The sequence below is a fragment of the Chanodichthys erythropterus genome, chromosome 13, assembly GCF_024489055.1.
Source record: "Chanodichthys erythropterus isolate Z2021 chromosome 13, ASM2448905v1, whole genome shotgun sequence".
Taxonomy (NCBI): domain Eukaryota; kingdom Metazoa; phylum Chordata; class Actinopteri; order Cypriniformes; family Xenocyprididae; genus Chanodichthys; species Chanodichthys erythropterus.
In genome coordinates, this window is record NC_090233.1 from 6,224,643 (window position 1) to 6,246,350 (window position 21,708).

The following is a 21,708-nucleotide window of genomic DNA, read 5'->3' on the forward strand; positions in this document are numbered from 1 at the left end:
AATTACATAACAGTTTACAAGTAGCCTAAACAAAACATTTTATATGATATAGCCTACACATATGCTCCAGGTGCATTTTAAATAAACTTGTTGAACATTTTGTCTACTATGGTAAAAAGACACATTATGTTGTCCATGGACTAGTGTTTATTTTCATCAATATGTTTATTGGAGCTTCTGAACTTCTTTCTGGTCCTCATCCGCTGGTGATGAAAGTGTCTTTGGAGCCAATCTTAAAAAAAACACACAAATGATTTCAAGTTTTTCAAAACTGAAATTGGTTTAGGCAACACTTTATTTTACAGTGCCCTTGCATGTTAAATGCACTTACTATAGTAAAACATTATGCATAATTACAAACTGACCCTAAAACAAACCCTATTCCTCACCCTAAAGTACATGTTGTTAATTAATATTACTCAGTAATTAAATGTATAATTACACTGTAGCATGCTTTAAAATAAAATGTAACCTTAGTTTATTATATTAAAACATTATTTGATATTATTTTATACAAAATATCTAATGCATTGATGCAGCAAACAAGTTCATCTCAGCATTATTATTGTCATGCTGCACATTTAACTTCCAATCTGCCACACAGGCTAATGAAAGTCTTCCTACATGACATTAAGTAAAGGATTTTGCAATGATGTATTTATCAGAAAAGGAATTGTTTTGGATAATAGGACAGGTAATCAATGTCGGTTTGTGCTGTCTACAGAGCAGAGTAGAAAAGATCAGACAGATTTCAGATCAATATCTAAGCCTCAATATAAGCTTAAGTTGGTTTTCCAATAACCCTTCATCACTGGGTCTGGAAATCAATTTTAGTAGGCTAAGAATCCATATAATAATGAAAATGTTCGAAACTGTCAGTAATTCCCCTCTGTCTCTCAAGCTGACAATACCATTTTCCCCCTTACCAGTTTACATGTTTAAATAATTCTTGGGGGTGAGGCCCTATGTGGTTTCTCTTTTATAATTGGATGTGATCTACAGCAGCAGCATCAGCAGCAGTGAAACAGCTCCTCGTATGCTGTCCGCAGCAGTAAATTACTATTAAGCACACGATTACTCTATTGAATGCAGTAATACATTGCACTGCACAATCACCTTTAATTATAAAATGTTTATTGTGCTGGTATCCCGATGTTACAGTGATAGATACAGTGAAAAATAATTTGCTAGATGAAATTATAATCAGGTTCAGTATGTTAATCTCTGACAGAGAAAAGATAACATTTTTTAGAGGTATACCTTTTTTCTACTGGGTTGCCTTTTCTTTGTTTGTGTTGGTAGGAAATCATCTCCTTCTGTTGAATATACAGCAAACCTGTATTAATTCTGGATGACATTAAAAACAAGGCACTTCGAAATGATACTCACACACACTTGATGAGTCTCCAGAAAACATTGAACACGTTTTTATATTTAAAAAAAAAAAAAAAAAATTATATATATATATATATATATATATATATATATATATATATATATATATATATATATATATATTATAATAATTTAATATGATTTATAAACTTTTTTCCTCACAGAGACCAAAATGTTGTCCCCCTGATGTCAACGTTTGTTTGATCAAAAAAATACAATAAAAAAATTATCGGTTTTGATCTATTTAATTCATCATTGCTGAATAAAAGTCTTAATGAACAGTACTAGTAGTAATGTTCATTCATTTTGGGGGACTGGGATGTGATGTTACCAATCTCAGTTTTAGATGTATAATGTATAGTTTTCAAGTTAGAAAGTTAAGAGCCATTCCTCTTCCAGAACAGTGGCCAGGGAATATTATTATTATTAATAATGATAATAATAATAATAATAATGTTTAATTTATATAGCGCCTTTCCCAAGCTCAAAGACACGTTACAAAAGCAGTAACATAATAGACAGTTGATTCACATAATCATAAACAGTCATTTCATATAATCAATTAATCAGTTAAGTGTACAGTAGACATTTGCCCAGTCCAGAGATAGAAATGATTGCAGTTGCATATCATGGTACAATTACATATAGAAAACAGAGATACATAACATAGTATTAAGTAACAACAGAAAAAGGATAGTGTCAATAAGTAACAAACAAAGAATAGTAGATGCAACAAATATACAGAACAAAAATACTCAGAGAATTACAGCTGGTTGTATAGGATTAGGATAGTGTCTAAGAACATGTTATGACTGATAGTATTGGGTAAACAAGAAGGTTTTGAGTTGCGATTTAAATACAGAGAGTGAGGTTATTGTCCTTATAGTGCCAGTGGTAGAGAGTTCCATAATTTTGGGTGCAATGATGGAAAAGGACCTGCCGCCCATTTAAGATGGATGAAATCTAGGAAGAGTAAGAAGTTCACTCCGTGAAAATCTAAGTGGTCAAGGTGGAATGTAAGGAGACAGTAGATCAGAGAGATAAGGAGGAGCAAGGCCATTGAGTGATTTAAAGGTAAGCAGAAGAATTTCAAAAGTAAAGCGAGATGACACAGGTAGCCAATGGAGGTTAAATAAGATGAGGGAAATATGAGCAGATCATTTAGTGTGGGTTATGCTGCGTTCCAGGCAGGTTTTTGAACCCGTAAGTCACAACTTCAAATCATGACTCACGACTTTGTAGCATTCCAAGAAAGTCATGCCAAACTGCATAAATGTAAACAAACCAGCATGGCGGACTGTACGGGGCTTATGCTCATTAACAATTATTTATATCGCCAAAGGTGCTTACTCCTTGCTTATTTGAGGGAAACAGAGGAGGAAAATGGCACATAAGGCAAGAGAAGCTGTTATTCCTTTTATTCTACGTTATTTTACCATGCACTTGCTTAAACACCGCATCCGTAGGGGCTGCCATTGTTGTTTTGCGGGCTATGTGACGTCAGAACCCGTAACTGGGAGTACATCGATCTAGTACGAGTTCACGGGTGGGAAGTCACGGGTTTGAGTGCTGTTCCAGTGCACTTTCACGGGTAGAAGGTTGGAAAAACAAATGTTACGGGTTGCCTGGAACGCAGCATTAGGGTGCAGCAGAGTTTTGGATGTATTGTGTGGCAAGGGGGGCGTGGTTCAGTGAGGTCTGTGACTGGACAGTCAGTAGACAAGTGGTGAGTATAAGAGGGTCAAGTACAAATGACAAACACCTGTGTCAGCGGGACATTTGATTTCAAAGGACTGAGTTTGACAGCGCAAATAGCGCAGATTTATGTTCTGTTTTGGATTATTGTTTATTGGAAATAAAAACCAGTCTCAGTCAAAGCTGACCCTGTCTTATTCCTTCATTTTATTTTAATCATGTTACATTGTAAACAAGAGATAGAGTGCAATGATAATCAGGCAAAAAGAGCATTACAGTAGTCGAGGCGTGATGTAAAAAAAGTATGCACAAATGATTCAGCATCTTTTGGGGAACAATAAGAACGAAGTTGAGCTAAATGGCGAAGCTGGAAAAATGCATCTTTGGAAAGTTTACTAATTTAAACATCCAGAGTCAGTGAAGGATCCAGAGTAATGCCTACATTTCTGACAATAGCAGAGTTGTAGCATCAAGGTTGAAACTGGGAACATTAACTATATTTTTTGTTTGTGATGGGGGGCCAGTAATTAAAGTTTCTGTTTTGCTCAAAAAATTGGAATTTAGCTAGGCCTTTAGCTCATTAACACAGGTAGATGGTGATGTGGTCTGGTGAATAGAATCTGGTCGGCAAGCAGTATATGCTATGTGATGCTGGTGGAGGAGAACGTTTTCTTACTTGCTCAAAATACCCCAAAGTGTCTCCAAAGTATTTAGATCTGGTGATTGTGCAGGTCATGGGAGATGTTCAACTTCACTTTCAAGTTAATCAAACTGTTCTGTCACAAGTCTTGCTGTTTGTATTGGTGCTTTATCATGCTGATAAACGGCATCGCCTTTAGAGTACAATGTTTGAATCATTAGGTGCAAATGGTCCTCCAGAATGATTCGGTAGTCCTTAGCAGTGACACACCCATCGAGCACAGTAGAGAATGCCATGATATGCAGCCCAACCATCACTAATCCACCCCTGTGCTTCACTCTGGGCACACAACATTCTGGGTGTTAAGCCTCTTTGGGGCTTCTCCACACCGTAACTCCCATGGATGTGGGAAAGACAGTGACGGTGGACTCATGGGAGAACAATATATGCTTCACATTGTCCACAGCCTAAGATTTGCCCTGTTGGCACTAATGAAACCAACATTTTGCATTGGCATGAGTGGCCGAAGGTTTGGCTATAGCAGCCCAACCATGAATATTTATTCTGTGGAGCTCTCGACGAACAGTTTTGGTGGAAACAGAAGCTGTCGAGCTGCACATTTAATTCTGCAGTGATTTGGGCAGCTGTGGTTTTATTTATTTTTTGGATACAATTTGGGTTAGAACCTACAGTAGACATCCCTTTCAGACAGCTTCCCCTTGTGTCGACAGTTACTCCGGTTGAATGTGGTTTGTCCAACGTGGTGGTATGCAAACATTGCCCTGGATACCATCACTCTTCATACACCACAAACACTTGCTGTCCTGGTCACAGATGAGCCAGCAAGACATGCAGCAACAATTTGTCCTCTTTTGAACTCTGATATGTTGCCCATTATTTTGTGTGGATTGCAATATTTTATGTACTATACCATCGCTCTGCTGCTTCACACTCTGACTAATTGGCCACTAGGCTATGCATATACAGTATCTTACAGAAGTGAGTACACCCCAAAGTGAAAATGTCCAAATTGGGCCCAATTAGCCATTTTCTCTCCCCGGTGTCATGTGACTCGTTAGTGTTACAAGGTCTCAGGTGTGAATGGGCAGGTGTGTTAAATTAGGTGTTATCACTCTCTCATACTTGTCACTGGAAGTACAACATGGCCCCTCATGGCAAAGAACTCTCTGAGGATCTGAAAAAAAGAACTGTTGCTCTACATAAAGATGGCGTAGGCTATAAGAAGATTACCAAGACCCTGAAACTGAGCTGCAGCATGGTGGCCAAGACCATACAGCGGTTTAACAGGACAGGTTCCACTCAGAACAGGCCTCGCCATGGTCGATCAAAGAAGTTCAGTGCACATGTTCAGCGTCATATCCAGAGGTTGTGTTTGGGAAATAGACGTATGAGTGCTGCCAGCATTGCTGCAGAGGTTGAAGGAGTGGGGGGTCAGCCTATTAGTGCTCAGACCATATGCCGCACACTGCATCAAATTGGTCTGCATGGCTGTCATCCCAGAAGAAGGTCCTCTTCTAAAGATGATGCACAAGAACAAAGAGTTTACTGAAGACAAGCAGACTAAGGACATGGATTACTGGAACCATGTCCTGTGGTCTGATGAGACCAAGATAAACTTATTTGGTTCAGATTGTGTGAAGCGTGTGTGGCGGCAACCAGGTCATGGTCTGGGGCTGCATGAGTGCTGCCTGCACTGGGGAGCTACAGTTCATTGAGGGAACCATGAATGACAACATGTACTGTGGCATACTGAAGCAGAGCATGATCCCCTCCCTTCGGAGACTGGGCCGCAGGGCAGTATTCCAACATGATAACAACCCCAAACACACCTCCAAGAAGACCACTGCCTTGCTAAAGAAGCTGGGGGTATCAAAACCCTATTGAGCATCTGTGGGGCATCCTCAAACGGAAGGTGGAGGAGCGCAAGGTCTCTAACATCCACCAGCTCCATGATGTCGTCATGGAGGAGTGGAAGAGGACTCCAGTGGCAACCTGTGAAGCTCTGGTGAACTCAATGCCCAAGAGGGTTAAGGCAATGCTGGAAAATAATGGTGGCCACACAAAATATTGACACTTTGGGAACAATTTGGACATTTTCACTTAAGGGTGTACTCACTTTTGTGGCCAGCGGTTTAGACATAAATGGCTGTGTGTTGAGTTATTTTGAGGGGACAGCAAATTTACACTGTTATACAAGCTGTACACTCACTACTTTTCACTGTAGCAAAGTGTCATTTCTTCAGTGTTGTCACATGAAAAGATATAATAAAATATAAAATTTACAAAAATGTGAGGGGTGTACTCACTTCTGTGAGATACTGTATAGGCATGAAACCTTCAACACTATTGGCTAGTGTTTCAGTTTCATTTTTCCAACCCATTGTACATACATAGACTATGGCCATTCTAAAAACAACTGACTTTAGTTCAACTTACACTGTATTAGCAAACTAGGTTTGTAAAGTACTCAGCAGGGGCTGGATAAAGCACCACTACCCCATAATCATCAGGCTGCTCCCCAGAGAGACATCAAAGTCTTGAGGAAGCCCACCCCCTCCTTTACTCTCCTCCTCTATAGGGGAGGATGCCCTAAGAAATGCTGAGGCTCTAGGGAAAAAGTGCTGAGGAAGGGAGAGAGAGCACTCTAATGAATGGGAGAGAAATAAAACACTTGGCTGTCTGAGGAACCCTGTCCTGCAGCATCCAAATATGCAATGGCTGTGTTAGCAGGGAACCCGAGATGAGGTTAAGGCTGATACAAACTGAACTCAGAGACCTGAGGGGATGCTTTAATTTAATGGGGCCAAGCACTTTATTATTCTTACCTTAATTCGCTCATTCCTCTGCTTTTTCAGAAGGGCAATAATCTGGTCTCGTTTCTTGGCCTAACACAAATATGAAATACAAATGAGATTTATTGCCAAGCATGTTTACACACACAAACATGCACACACAATGTCTTGGTGGCAGAAGAAGCTTCCATTGTACACTGCATAACAGTTACTGCAGTTATTTATCAACACCTACATTGATGCCCATCATGATACATGTAATTGTGTCAAGTATAACAGCACTGCTGAATATGCAGCAGCTGTCTGAATATATTCCAGCCGACAGCTGCACTTACTAAACAAGCCTCATAATTTTGATTTAATGCCCATAGTTTCTGGCTGCACTTTAATGTCATTAAATCCATTACATGCTTGTACTCTGTAACTATTTTTCAAGCCAGTGTCACTTTATGGCAGGTTAGTCAGTTATAGTAATGTAATGTAATGTCTTTGTTGATTATTATCAGCCAATGTAAACATCTGTCATATTGCAATCTGCTAAAACATAATTTTCCAATTGCTCACCAGCCACTGTGGCTAGTGGTTTTCCAAAGTTACTAGCCACTCAGTATTTTCACTTGCCACAATTTTGACCAATACATGGGGAAAAACTGCCATAAAGAAATTTTTAATATTATCTCATAATTTGGTAGCAGGTCTATTAGGGTGGTGGGTGGAAATACTGACATGCCTAAGACATTTGCACAGTAGTGTGTGTGTGTGTGTGTGTGTATATATATATATATATATATATATATATATATATATATATATATATATATATATTATATATAATATTTCTGTAACCCCTTAACTGTCACTCCCATTTTTGGGGAATGGACCCCAACTTAAATTGTTTTAAATCTTGAATACTTGAGCACAGACTTACGTTTGGTCTCCTTTTAAAGGGGACACTTGGTAGATTATTTTAGAAGTGAACATAACATAAGGACTCTTCCATTTCGATATAGCCTATGGTTTGAGCGACCTGAACCATTTATTTCCATAATGTTCATACAATTGATGAAACTAACATCCTATTCAGATGTAGTATGGGCAGAATGGCAGTATTTGGTTTGAATTTAACCTTTAACAAACATAAAAGACATGCAAAAAGAACAAGATTTTTCATTGTCATTGCTATTTGAAAATAAATGTCTGAACATGACTTATGTGTCTGAAAATATTGTTGCAAATCAATAAATTATTGTTCCTCTGTCATTTGTCTTGGAAATCAGACAATAGTGTATAGTTTGTCAATATTATTTTAGGTTTAGACTAAGATATTATTGTTTTAAGTATATAATTGCAAACGTTCTGCTAGCGGGACAGTGTGACAGTTAAGGAGTTACAGAATTTTTTAATTCAGCCTCAAATGCTTCTATGACAGTGCAAAGCCAGATTTTACGAAAACCTCCAATGTATAACCCTTTGATGAGTGATGGGAATAAGGTTGATTAGCTAAGAGCAGTCTCATAAAATGGATCTGTCCTCCAGAGGGCCATCCATCTTGGGGTTCCCAGGTTGATTACTCACAGAGTGAATGCAGACATTACAGAAAGGGCACTGCCCACTGAACTGCTCCACATGCTATCTTTAGATGCAAGGAGATGAATGACAGACCAAATTGTGAAGAACACATTAAACACCAGTTTCTATAGAATATGGAAGGCTAGAGTATACAGCACATGGTAGAGTTGTTACAAATGATTCCTTTATACAGACAGTCACACGTAATTACTTACTCAGACGTTACACTGAAGCTTAAGATCATGCTGGAAAACATGATCATCAAGTTTTAAGCAAAATTTTGGAGTTAATGCACACCGATTCTTGTTGAACATAACTATTTTGCGAGTTGTCAGTTTTGTATAAAATTGTACAATGTGAATTGTAGTAAAACGTTTGATTTTTAGACAGAAAGTAAGCATGAACATCTACACTACCACATAAGCAGATCATATGAAAATGTATGAAAGAGATGAATTCATATGAATTAGCCACCAATTCACCAAAACATAAAAAAAAAAAAAAAAAAAAAAAAAATTATGAATTGCCATGAGATTGTGTTGGCAGCTTGAGTGCTGCTTTCATTAGGGAGGACATAAAAAATAAGGGTACGTTTACACAACAATGATGTACTAAAAACAAATAAAGTTTTTACTTTGATTTTTTCGCGGACAGACGACAACATTGTCAAAATGATCCCTGTTCACACGGATCCGCAAAAATGATTAAAAATGCTGTATTATGCTGCCAGGCCAGTAGTTGGCGATGTCACTTTGTAAAGAAAAACTACACACCTATAGACTGAACACACAATACACATGCGCATGATGTCTCAGTTTGCACAAATTCACGTTTTTGTATTTACACATAATATGACCAAAGTTTAAAAAAAAAACTCAATGCTCATCAGGTTCTGTGGCAAGTGCGGTTTCCTTAGTCTGTAAAGCAAAACAAGTTTCTTGTCCCAGCATTGCCCCCCAAAAGGGACAAATCAATGCTTCCTTATTCTTGTACGCAGTTGAATTGATCTGCAAGACCAATGATTTCCTGCTAATCCGATTAGTAGATGTGGTTAGTGCAGTGTTGGGAGAGAAAGCAGCTATGTGGAGAGATTCATCACTGCACAAATGTAGGGCTTAAGAGCGTCTAAGCAGGCTCTTAAGGATTCTGCCTGCTGGATAGCATTACAACTGACTCCTCTGCAAGAAAATTTACACGAGTCAGACAGCGATGGAACCTTTAAATTAAATCTGCAAACTTATTGGATACCTCTGTTTGAAAGCACAGAAAAGAGTACAATCAATCAGCATAATAACCGCCTGGTAATACGAAGCACAACATATCAGGTGCTTCAACAGCATAAATGGTGCAAGGATGCATTACTGTACACATCAAAATGTAAGGTTATGGGTGTGTTCAAATTCCTAGCATTAAAGTATCAGCCCTGGTAATAGTGAAGCTTGCTGTAGCACCATTAAAATCTCTACTTTTAAAGTTCTATTTTATGTTTTTATCTTAAATTATCTGTGATGCTCCTCAGATAGACTACTCGTTCTGCTAATGCGGAGTGCTGAGCACTACTTTAAAACTGCAAAACCTGCCAGATCCACACTTAGAAACCCTGCTGATCTCAAATCATCTTTCATCAGAGATCTATAACTGCCCTCCACAGGCTGGCTCATTAGCTTTTTATGCAGCAATGCACTGTCTAGAATTAAAGATCACAGCAAAGGGAGAATCAAGACAAGCTGGGGGAAACTAGTCCACACACCTGATCACATGTGTATTTTCAACAAACTGAATAATACTACATGCAGACCCCTGTTAAAACAGCTGTTTTTTTGTGATGTAAAAATTGAAAAAAGTCTGAGTGCTGAAATAAAACCAAAGGGTGCTTCAACTCTATTAGTTCAGGGGTGTGCACACTTATGCAGAGAGCTATTCCAAGATTCTTATTTTTATCTTTTTTTTCTCTCCGAAATGTGTCACTTTGGTTTTCAGTGGTATTGCAAAGGTTGTAATTTTTAACAGGGGTCTGTAGACTTTTTACAGTATATTCACCTTATTTTTCATGTAAGAGTGGGCACGGCCATTTGTAAATTTAATGTGTCTTGCTTACTGTGTCATTTTGACACGCTGGTTTGTAGTGCAAACAGTTTTACACTTTGATATTCTTCTTGTTATTTCCCTATAGCAGCTAATAAATTGGAAGTCTCACACATTCACAGAAAACACCCTTCTTCCGCATTGAAAAATAAGGTGGATATGTGTAGTGTACTGAGCTTGTGGACCTGCCCCTCACATCTGTGTTGCAACTACCTTAAGGAAATGTCATATTGGAGCTGTGGTGCAATGGTCAGCACATGTGTTATCAACATGTACAGCAAGTGCCACTGTCTTCATGAAAAAAAAGAAAGAAAAAAATTCCTAATTTTACTGATTGAAATCAAGTTACCCTGTATATTTTTACATTTTACAATCTATTCTAGTGTTGGGCAAATACACACACACACACACACACACACACACACACACACACACACACACACACACACACACACACACACACACACACACACACACACCCTTGTTTATAAATCATATATAAGAATGTTTGACAAAATCTTAAAAGTCACTATAGTATGGCCTTTCCCTCCACTATCCCTAAACCTACAGTAACCTAATGTAATTTTAACATTATATATATATATATATATATACAGTCATGGACAAAATTGTTGGCACCCTTGATAAATATGATTAAAGATGACTCTAAACATAAAACTGCATTGTTTATCCTTTTGATCTTTAATTCATTAAATAAGCAAAAATCTAACCTTTCATTGAAGGAAAAGAATTGAAAGTGAAAAATGGAAAACAATCACATGAAATAAATGTTTTTTTTTTTACAAAACACGTTGGCCACAATTATTGGCACCCCTAGAATTTGTTATGAGTAAAATATCTCTGAAGTATATTTCCATTCATATTTACATTTTTTTTTAGCTCACCAGGGTGATCATGAACATGAAATTGTCCAGCCATGACTTCCTGTTCCACAGGAGTATAAACATGAGGAAACACAAAGGCCAAATTCTCTTAATCATTCATCACAATGAGAAAAAACAAAGAATATAGTTCTGATGTGCAGAAAAAGATTGTTGCGCTTCATAAAATAGAAAGTGGCTGTAAGAAAATACCTAAAGCATTGAAAATCCCCATTTCCACTATCAGGGCAATAATTAAGAAGTTCCAATCAACTAAAAATGTCACAAATCTGCCTGGAAGGGTCTAAATCGTCCTAATGTGAAGTGGAGAGTTTGAGTGGCCAAAGACTCTCCAAGGATCACAGCTTGAGAATTGCAGAGATTAGTTGAGTCTTGACTCTCAGAAAGCCTAAAAGAAAAGGACCTACATCCCCACAAAGTTGTTCGGGAGGGTTTCAAGAAAAATCAGCTCTCATCCAGAAACAATCTCCAGCATATTCAGTTGTCAGACAAGACTGGAACTTCAAACGGGACCAGCTTCTATGGTCAGATGAAACTAAAAAAAAGAGCTTTTTGGCAGCAAACCCACCAGATGGGTTTGGTGCACACATGGATAAAAAGTACCCCATGCCCACAGTTAAATATTCTGCTGGATCTTTAATGTTGTGGGCCTATTTTTGTGCTGGAGGTCCTGGACATCTTGTTCAGATACATGGAATCATGGATTCTATCAAATACCAACAGATAAAAAACAAAACCTGACTGCTTCTGCTAGAAATATTATAATGGGCTGTGGTTGAATCATCCATCGGGACAATGATCCAAAACAAACATCAAAACCAACACAAAAATGTGTCACTGAGCACAAAATGAAGCTTCTGCAATGGCCATCCCAGTCCTCTGACCTGATCCCTAAAGAAAATGAGTGGAGTGAACTGAAGAGAAGAAGCACCAACATGGAGCTGGGAATCTGAAGGATCTGGAGAGATTCTGCATGAAGGAATGATCTCTGATCTCTTGTCAGGTGTTCTTCAAACTCATCAAGCATTATAGAAGAAGAACATTTATTTCATAATGTTATTTCCCCCCCACTTTCAATTATTTTCCTTCAATGAAAGGTTCGATTTTTGCTAATTTTATAAATTAAAGATCAAAAGGATAAACAATGCAGATTTATTTTTCTCACTCATCTATGATCATATTTATCAAGGGTGCCAACAATTTTGTACATGACTGTATATATATATATATATATATATATATATATATATATATATAATGTTATATATAAGAAAGTTAAAATTAGGTTCCTGTGACAGGTAGGTTTAGGTATAGTGTAGGGAATGACGATAGTAAATTGAGTGAACATTTAGTCTCATATAAAAGATTTTGTTCTTGTGGGGTTCAATATATATTGTTTACATAGAATACATTTACATAGAATCACTATCTATGCGTGTATATTTCTGCTGAGGGTAAAAAGGGTTGTATGGTAGAATTCAGCAGAATAAAACACAGCATTTTTATTCAAAACAGTTTAATGAAGCTGGTTTGTTAACATGAAACTCATGAGCAGTGCCACTGAGGCCTCACCATCTCCATGTATTTCTGTCTCTCCTCTTGCTTTTGCTTCATATAAACATCCTGCTGGATTTCATCATCCCTCTCTACCAAGAAAACAAACAGGCCAAAACAGATTACATTTAATAATAACACAATACAATACACTTATGATTAATATAGGCTACTATACTTACTTGACCATGACTCTTGCTTTGAGGCAGCATATGTGGCTACAATTAAAATAACAGAAGATTATTCATCTTTATCTTATTTTAAATTCCTTTCATGCTCCAACACAAATTTGGAACAATATTTAGAGCAGTGGTCTCAAACTCAATTCCTGGGGCCTGTACCATGAAGCCGGATTCGCTGGCTAGCCAGGTAAGTTTCAGATTAGTTCGTGCCAATCCTGGGTTTTAGGTACCATGAAAGTAACTTGACTTTTAGCTGTGTTCATGTATATATTATTATATAGTATTATTAATACATTACACAAGCGATTTTAGTTTAACAGTTATTATTAATTATTTAGTTTAAATGAATATTAATATATACTGATCATATGTAATATAAATAAGATGTAAATAAACTTTAAATATGACTACATGTGAACTTACATGTCTCTATCACTATATATTATCAACTAAATAAACTAACTACACAAGTTTCACTTGCACTGATAGAGCAAGATAATTTATTTTATTTTCATCAGTGTAAATGAGTTTAAATTCTTCATTTTCTTCAATCTCTTAACCTTCAGCAATAGAGTTTTGAATCACTCTCTGGCGAGAAGTGAATAAGAGTTTCTCTTTGTTGCAAGGCACGTGATTGGCTGTTTGCCACTGATGTTACTCATTCATGTGTACACGCTCTATGGACTGAGGATCAAAGCCTGAGTTCACAGAGAAAGTTGATGATCAGCATCATGGTACCAACAAAGCCGGATTGGAGTAGTTTGGTGTTGTCAACTCGAAACTACTCCTTTAACCCAGCTCTGCACAGTTTTGCTCCAACCCTAATCAAACACCTGATCCATCTAATCAAGGTCTTCAGGATAACTAGAAACTTCCAAGCAGGTGTGAGTTGGAGCTGGTTGGAGCTAAACTCTTTAGAGCTGTGGCCCTCCAGGAATTGAATACAATTTACGACAAAATATAGGCTACTTTTAAGCACATTGCCTCTAATGGTCCAATTAGAAAAAGCACTGTAAGCACAACATTAAAGGTTTTTATGCGTTTCACATCTCATTCATACACGTTTGCAATGCACTTAAAGACAATTGGCACGTATAAAATACATTTAATGAACGTTACACTTACAGTGCGGCGTCTTCGCAACTTTTAACCGCTGCCTGATGTCAGCAGAAACGAGACGAGACTCTATTGGAGGCTGTAAGGAAAGGGAGCTCCAGAAAACCTTCGCATATGACACATCTTCTTGCGACGCTCCATCAAACACTGTATAAAGTTTTTCGATTTCTGCAAGACTGTCTAAAACCTCTTTGTCAAGTTCTTCAGGCATTAGCGAGCTTTCTGTTCTAGCCATAGGTAACCAGCCAAGTGAGGATGTGTTACGGTTGCCGTGGTGACTAAACGCTCACTAAACGGAAGTGCGTGAATTATAGTAAGGAAAGAAGACAGGCAACGCTGCAAAATATTCAGTTTTAAAAGTAATAAAATAAAAAATATATATAGCCTATTAAAGAAAACGTTCTCTTTTAACAGTAAGTTAGGCGAGACAATTTAACAGACAATACTGTTTTCAAGTTATTAATTGCAGAATGTAGCTAGAACTTGATGTACAATTTGTTTTGAGTAAAACGTATGAATGATCAAATAATTTGCAATGATTTTGCAAAAAATAATTTTAAGAATAATAAGAAAATTAATAAGAATAAATTTGCAAATCTGTATTATACCCAACAAGACAATAGTTGTTGTAAGAATGTTTTTGTAAGAATTGAATTATAATATAAGATGAAAAACAGTAATCTTCTTATTATTGTAATCTATGTTTGTTATCTTGATAGTGTTTTTTCTTTATGTAAGTGTGCACAGTCTAGCCTACATGTTTATAACCCACAGTTCATAGAAAGCAATTTTGAAATATCATATAGGCCTGTACCACCTGTACTTTTATTATCCTGTACAAGCCAAGGTTATATTAAATTTTAAGGTACAAACAATATGTAAGCAGTATAAAGATTGGTAGGCTATATTAAATCAATATGATATATACAGTTAAATGTAAATGCAGGCACCAAAAAAAAAAACATTTTTTTTACAGTAAATATCTGCCCATCACTGGAATTTCTTAAATGTAAATTTAAAATTATCTGTAATTTTAAAATTATTATTATTATTATTATTGCAGAAGGAGATTTTTCTGAACTCAAAAGTTGTCAGCTGACAAATTCAAATGTTACTGAAAAAAATATTTATAGAAAAACAAAGCAATAGCCTACCGCTAACTCTAATCTAATCAATAGACAAATTAGAACAAAGTGTGATATGTTTCACTTTATTTTCAGATGAATGTCACTGCAAAGAACACATATAAAAACACAGCAAAAAAAAAAAATGTTGTTTTACAACTGGTCTTCACCTGGTAGTGAGGTTAGTGATTACTAGCTATAAGGATTGTAATCAACTAACTACACTGCCTGATGACCACACAGTATCTCTGGCAGGGTCCATTTCCATCACTGTTTTATCCTAATGTCTCCTTCAGAACCTACACGAATCCACCAGAGTCATGCAGACCTGCATCTCACAAAAGCTGTACTTTAAATTACAAATAGACCAATATGATACATAAACACTGTCAAATAATTCTATCAGCTCTGGGTTTCCTTGTAGGTTGTTGTGTTGGCAGTATGGTTAGTGATTGTAGATTATATAAAACAATCAGCTAACAACACTGCCTACAAACCAACCCCAACAGGTTAATATATCAGCACATTAATCTGTTTGTAGGCTACTGCATGTAAACCTAAAGGGAAAAAAAACAGCAAAGTCAATAAAACAAATAATGAATTGAATAGGCCTGTAGGCTAAAACTATAATATATGCTACATACCCAAAAGCGAAGAAACAAATAATATCCACTGATTAGTAAGATATAACAAATATTAGTCTTTCAGTGAGAAGTCACCTGACGGAATGCTTCTGCACTCAAGTTTGTGTTCATCTGCTGTTGTTACGACCCTGCTGACGTCACATCTCCAGGTGGGGTTCAAAGTGAATATCTCATTTTAAATTATAGGTAACTTTACCTGGCAAATAAATTGATTTATAACTAGCTACACAAAACGAACATTTAAAGTGAGTCAGTCTTACCTGAGGAATCTCACCAGGAACTCTCTCTCTCTCTCTCTCTCTCTCTCTCTCTCTCTCTCTCTCTCTCTCTCTCTCTCTCTCTCTCTGTGTTATCATCTTTCAAAGTGCCCCTGCTTTGGATTCCAGCACACGCCGTCTGTATTTATAGCCAGAGCTGATATTGTGTGTTCAAATTCAGCGCCCTCCGAGGCGGGAGCCGCTTGAGCGCGAACTACGGCGCTCACCGCTGCGGATACTGGCGCCCGTTCTCCCAGTCAAATACAGAGATGCGCGCCGAACAAAACCAGTGGAATGTACTTAATTAACTTAAACTAATGAGCTCTTAAATAATTTTCACTAAATATAAACAATATAATAAAACATGTTTTCAGTTGATTGATTGCGCACTCCCCAAACCCTGACGTGAACTGTAATTTGTATTAATCTAACTTAGCTATTCAGATCGACAGCATAGGCCTAGTCTTTGTAATTTTCAGTGAATTAAAACAATGTTTCACAGATAAACATACCGTTCACTGTAGGCTGTAAAATATTAAGGTCCAATATTAGTCTTTTTTTTTTTTTTTTTTTTTTAAGATGTAGTGATCGACAGCCAGACTGGCCGACTAGGATATCTCGTCACAGCATATCATTCTTATAATTTAGTAATAATAATAATAATAAAAACAATAACAATAATAATAATAATAATAAATTCTCCCACCAACTAGCCTAATATTGCCTAGGTCGATAGCCTTAGGCTGTTTGATTGTTTCCAAGTAATAGCAACATGTGCGTTCATCTGTATTTTTTAACGGCTTCAAAGCTCATGCAATCATATTGTAGAGTCTGAATGATCAGTTTATTATCCACAGTAATATAAGTATACATTGCTCAGTCGTTACCTGTTATCATTCCTTAGGTTGAAAGAACAAAAGGCAAGCGTAACGAGGCTTGGAGACAACAAACTGCCTCTGAGGCTCATATCTATGTAAACACTGAAAACTAGCTATGTTGTTAGCGGTTGTGAGGCAATGCTATACACAGTGTTTAGTGGACAATGGCTCTCTGGACTAGGTTACCAGAGAGACCATTTAGTCCATGTGAAAACAGGTCTAGGCTTGCCCACAGGGACTAAGTTAAAAAAAATAAAAAATAAATATATCACCACGTCCTTGCAGGCCCAACCTGTTTCTAAGGAACAAGTTTGCTCAACTGTTCTGTGAAGCTAATCAAATCTCTACTGTGTATGTTCTTTATATGATCAACATCCTACTAAATTAAGAATGGGTCTGTCTAAAAACAACCCATTATCATGGTAATAAATGGGAGCACAGGCAAAAATAGATTCACACACATTTACAATAGGCTACCTATTTGTATACTGGTTCAACATGGCATTAAATTTAGGTGACATATAAGTTTAATTTTGTTGGTAGTTCACACAATGATTAGGAAAAGTTCCTCTTTGTTGAAATTAAGACTAGTGATTAGTAAAGAATTCATTTTGAACATTATTAGTTCCTCCCACAATTTGATACACCTGTTCAATCTAATTACAGATCAGCACATCCTGAGACATTAAAAAGCTGACTGATGTTGAAAGCGTTTGAAATTCTAAATTGTGGAGTCTAATATGACTTTGCATAGCTGAAGCAAAACACCAGTGTGACCCACTTATGAATTGTGTATAATATAAAGCAAGTTTGTTTGCTTGAATTTTTTTTATAATAGTATACTTTTAAGACTTTTAAAAATAATCGAAACCAAGTTTGTCTTATTGATTCACCATCTCAAGATTTGAACATGAAGGAAGAGATTGCAGCAACAGTGTTTTTTATTGCAAGACTAGCAAAGAAACATGGTAAACTGGATCGTGTTCGGAGGGAGAAATTTGCTGTGGAACTAACTTCAGTGCTCTTTGAGAGCTACAAAAGTCATTGGTACCCAGAAAAACCAACCAAAGGACAAGCTTTTAGGTGAGTAACCTAATTTTAACTTAACTTATGAAAATTAAGTAGTGGACATTAAGTGTTTGGAGTAATTAAAGGATTTGTTGTTTTCTTAGGTGTTTAAGGATGAACAAAGCTCAAATGAGAGACCCAGTTATTGAACGTGCTTGTTGCCAGAGTGACATTGTTTATGAAGATCTTGGATTACCAAAGGAAATGACCATTTGGGTTGATCCAGGAGAGGTGTCATGCCGGTAGTGCTAAATTTGCTGGCCTGTCACTGAAGTGCATAATCTAGAGTCGTTTTGATGACTTGATTGTACCACCGCAGTACTTCCAAAAGTGAAAATGTTGTTCATTCTCTTAAAGGTATGGTGAAAAGTCAACCCCATTTTGTGTTACTCAGTTCGAGGGTCAAAAGAGAGATGGGGAGTTCTCCCGTAGGATAAATAATGCTGTGGAAAGGGCTTCATCGGATTACCACTCTGGAACCTCCTCTGATGAGGAGGGAGGAAACACCAGCATGAGCAGCACCATGAGCAGCACCGTGAGTAGCAGCAATAGCAGCAGTCTTTCCGTTCCAGAGCCCAAATGCATTCCGACTGTCTCCAATCCAAACAGTGTATACCAGGTAACAAAGTCCTAATAACCACTTGTCAGTCCCTTAGAATGTCTTTAACACTACTAGTTGTGCTCTTAAACTTGCACTGCTTTAATTGCTGCTGTTTTCCATCTATAGTTCAGTGAGTTTGGGCAGCTCCCTCCCATGCAAAACTGGGGGACATACCCTAAAAGAAAACCATATGTTGCTGAGGGCTACCAGCAGCATTCTTCAGGAGGACCATACCCACCTCATAAGAGTTTTAAGGGCTACAGGCCCTCCTATGCTTTCTCTGGCCCAAGGGTTGATCGATATCACTGGGTCAGCAAGAACCGCTCATAGACTTTCATTTTAAAACCAAAGTGTATCTCTTTGTTTTGTTCAGCTATGCAGGCATATGTGAGTGTTATTGAATAACTTAAATGTAATGATTTAATAAATAATTTATGGAGTCATGTGGCAATGCCATGAATGCACTTTAAAGTAATTTTATTAAATGGTTTTTGTGGAGTGGAAAAGACTTTCTAAATAAAAATCTCTTTTAATAAAACTTGCTTGTGGAAGTGCTTGAAGTTTATGCTGATGCCACTAGATGGTGGCAAATATACACCATACCTTTTGGCAAAGCAGAATTTCTTGTTCAATTCAACTCTTTTGTTCATGATCATTGGTGTTGACTAATGCTAAATGAGATGGCTTGTTACTCTGGTTTAAAAACCTAAAGTTCTTTTCTCTTCAGATTTGACTACATTGTGTACTGAGTCTCTCCAATATCTAAGTGAATTTTGTATTGTATGTCAAATCGGTACAATGTAAGGTGGGAAATATTTTGCTAATATCTTTCTCCTGGGTGTATGTTTAGTCCAAACTTCACTTGCATTCGCAGTAGTCCTTTTTGAAAAGGAAAATTGGGTGTGGTAGCCTACTAGTTTCAGTCCCCCTTTAGCCTGTTTTCAAGACTTCTCTAAAAGCCCTAATGAATTCCTGATGCCTGAGAGATTAAATATTTAGACTTGTCTACAATCCAAATCCTGTAGCATGAAATGTTTTCACTAGAACGGATTCAAAGTATTGTGTAGAAACTCTGTCTCTCAGACTGTGCCTTCATTGCTCATATGAACAAGCACTGATTTGCCTTTAGATTTTGGGCTTTTGTCTTCAATCTCTATTAACTGCCACCAAGCGGAAAACTTACTAAAAGTAGTACGTGTGGGCATTACTTGATTTATTGCATCTGCATGTAAACATGGTTTGTTAGACTCTTTTAACTGCACATCAGGGGTGACCGATTAAATGTAATCAAAGGTTGCTGTCATAGCTATTTTTTAGTTGTCACATTTACTACACTGTAAACACTGTACTTAACTATAGAAGTTAGACATAAGTTGTTGCACTTAAATTTGATCTCATCTCTTTAATCATTGACAATTTGTTGTAACAGCTGTTCAACAGCAGGCTATATAAAATCCACAAAAGAAATGAAAGACATTGGCGAGCAAACAAAATAATGTAGAAAGTGTGCTCCACCATGCTCGTGTTTTATAACGCCTGGTGATGTACACAATCTTTGTGTGTTTGTGAGTGGTGCTTGGCTCTCTTCGTGAGAGATGGGAATCAAGCCTCTGTGCCTTGCAGTTCCGGCCCCACATCTGTTGATTCATTGTGATTGGCTGCGTTTGCAGATGTATTAATTGGAGGAGCTAGGGGTTTCCCTCGCTTCTCTCGCTAGCTCTTATGGCTGATCCAGAAGCCTGCACGGCAGCTTCTTCAGGATTGACTGAGTCCATTTTGCTCACCTCTAGTTCCTCCTCCAATCATTGCCCCACATATGATGAGCTTGTGTAGCTTATGGCTGCATCCGAAAACCTAGGTAGCTGTCTTGCTGCCTCGCGATCTTATAAGAGAATTACTTGTATGGCAGCGTTTGTGCATGAAGGTACCTCACGAAACTGATTTCGGACAGACTTCTGAGGCAGTGTAACAGTTTAATGATCTACAGCAATATAGCGCAAGCTTTGGTGAGAACTAAACAAATATTTAATTACTACAGTAGTAATTTCTCGATAGAAATGATATCAAAATTGAAATATGTTGATCAAAATTGTACATTTATACACAAACTGAGCAGCAAACGCAACCTTCGGATGCCATCTTTATTTTTCTAGCTCAACTATCACAGATATCCCACAATCCTGTGCTTTCCATTCTAAGGCAGCTAAGGATACATCTATGCTTCCTTCAAAAATCGATCTGAGGAAGGTATCTCATGAGAGAGGAAGTGAAGCTAACATTGGATTCGGACGTGCCTTGATGCCTTCTTACCTTGAAATGTGTCCTCGGAAGGCAGCATTTTTCAGTTTTCGGATGCAGTCAAGGACTTGTGCTATGGCCAGACAGGTCTAGCCCAAGACGGGAAGTCACTCTAGATGAGGGATTCCTGCTGGATCATAAGCACCCAACTCCAGTGAGCCTTTCTTTTCTCCTGAAACTGCACACTGAGGTGTCAGGCTTGTGGAGGAATCTGTATTCATCCCACATAATTCTCTCTAATTCGAGTTACGTGAATGTGGAGGGGCTATGTGAGCAGGGATATGGGAAGATGTCCCCGGTAAAGGATAATCTGGCAAGATATCACTCCTTGGGGTCGTCTTCCTCATTGAAGGCTCCCTTTTTGCCATCAAAACAATGCCAAACAACATAGAGGCTGGTGGGCAAAGCATATGTGGCAGATAAGGCTGGCGGTGCCCTGCACAGCATGACCAACCTCTTTAATAACCTGGATCAAGGTAAGGGATTGTCCCCTGAAGAGCCCACTCAGACTTTTGAGCCAAATGGAGTTTCCAAAAGACAAAAATTAATCATTTTTTTGTACATTTGATATGATAACACAGGTGTGACAAGAACATTCAGTGCAGCATGTCATCAAATGCTAAATTCAAATATGCGTTCGCTCTTTGGCTGGCACTGAGCCAGGGGTGGACGTGCTCACCTGTCATGAATCACAACCAAAGATCCACATCTGTTCAGTTTTCAACCATATAATTATTTTATTTTTCTGATATTTAAATACACATAGTACTAGCAAAAAAAAAATAATAATTTTGTAAAATACACACATGATGTCTAAGTGGCAATGTTAATCTTTTCAAATAGCTATAATTTTGCAATGTGTTTTATATTAGCTACACACTGTGCAT

General features: G+C 37.5%; 2 protein-coding genes across 2 annotated transcripts; one reads left to right on the forward strand and one right to left on the reverse strand.

The window, feature by feature from the left end:
• Positions 1-76: 76 nt before the first annotated feature.
• hoatz (HOATZ cilia and flagella associated protein) lies at positions 77-14,177 on the reverse strand. The gene is made up of 6 exons (XM_067408430.1): positions 13,961-14,177; positions 12,836-12,871; positions 12,672-12,745; positions 6,577-6,636; positions 1,261-1,316; positions 77-232 (listed from the first exon to the last, which is right to left on the reverse strand). Exons 1-6 carry the CDS (start codon positions 14,160-14,162, stop codon positions 166-168), a joined length of 495 nt encoding a protein of 164 aa, XP_067264531.1. The 5' UTR covers positions 14,163-14,177; the 3' UTR covers positions 77-165.
• A 3,422-nt stretch (positions 14,178-17,599) lies between these two features.
• On the forward strand, positions 17,600-19,016 carry btg4 (B-cell translocation gene 4). Its single transcript, XM_067407426.1, has 4 exons — positions 17,600-17,937; positions 18,027-18,164; positions 18,280-18,541; positions 18,650-19,016. Exons 1-4 carry the CDS (start codon positions 17,765-17,767, stop codon positions 18,851-18,853), a joined length of 777 nt encoding a protein of 258 aa, XP_067263527.1. The 5' UTR covers positions 17,600-17,764; the 3' UTR covers positions 18,854-19,016.
• Positions 19,017-21,708: the final 2,692 nt, after the last annotated feature.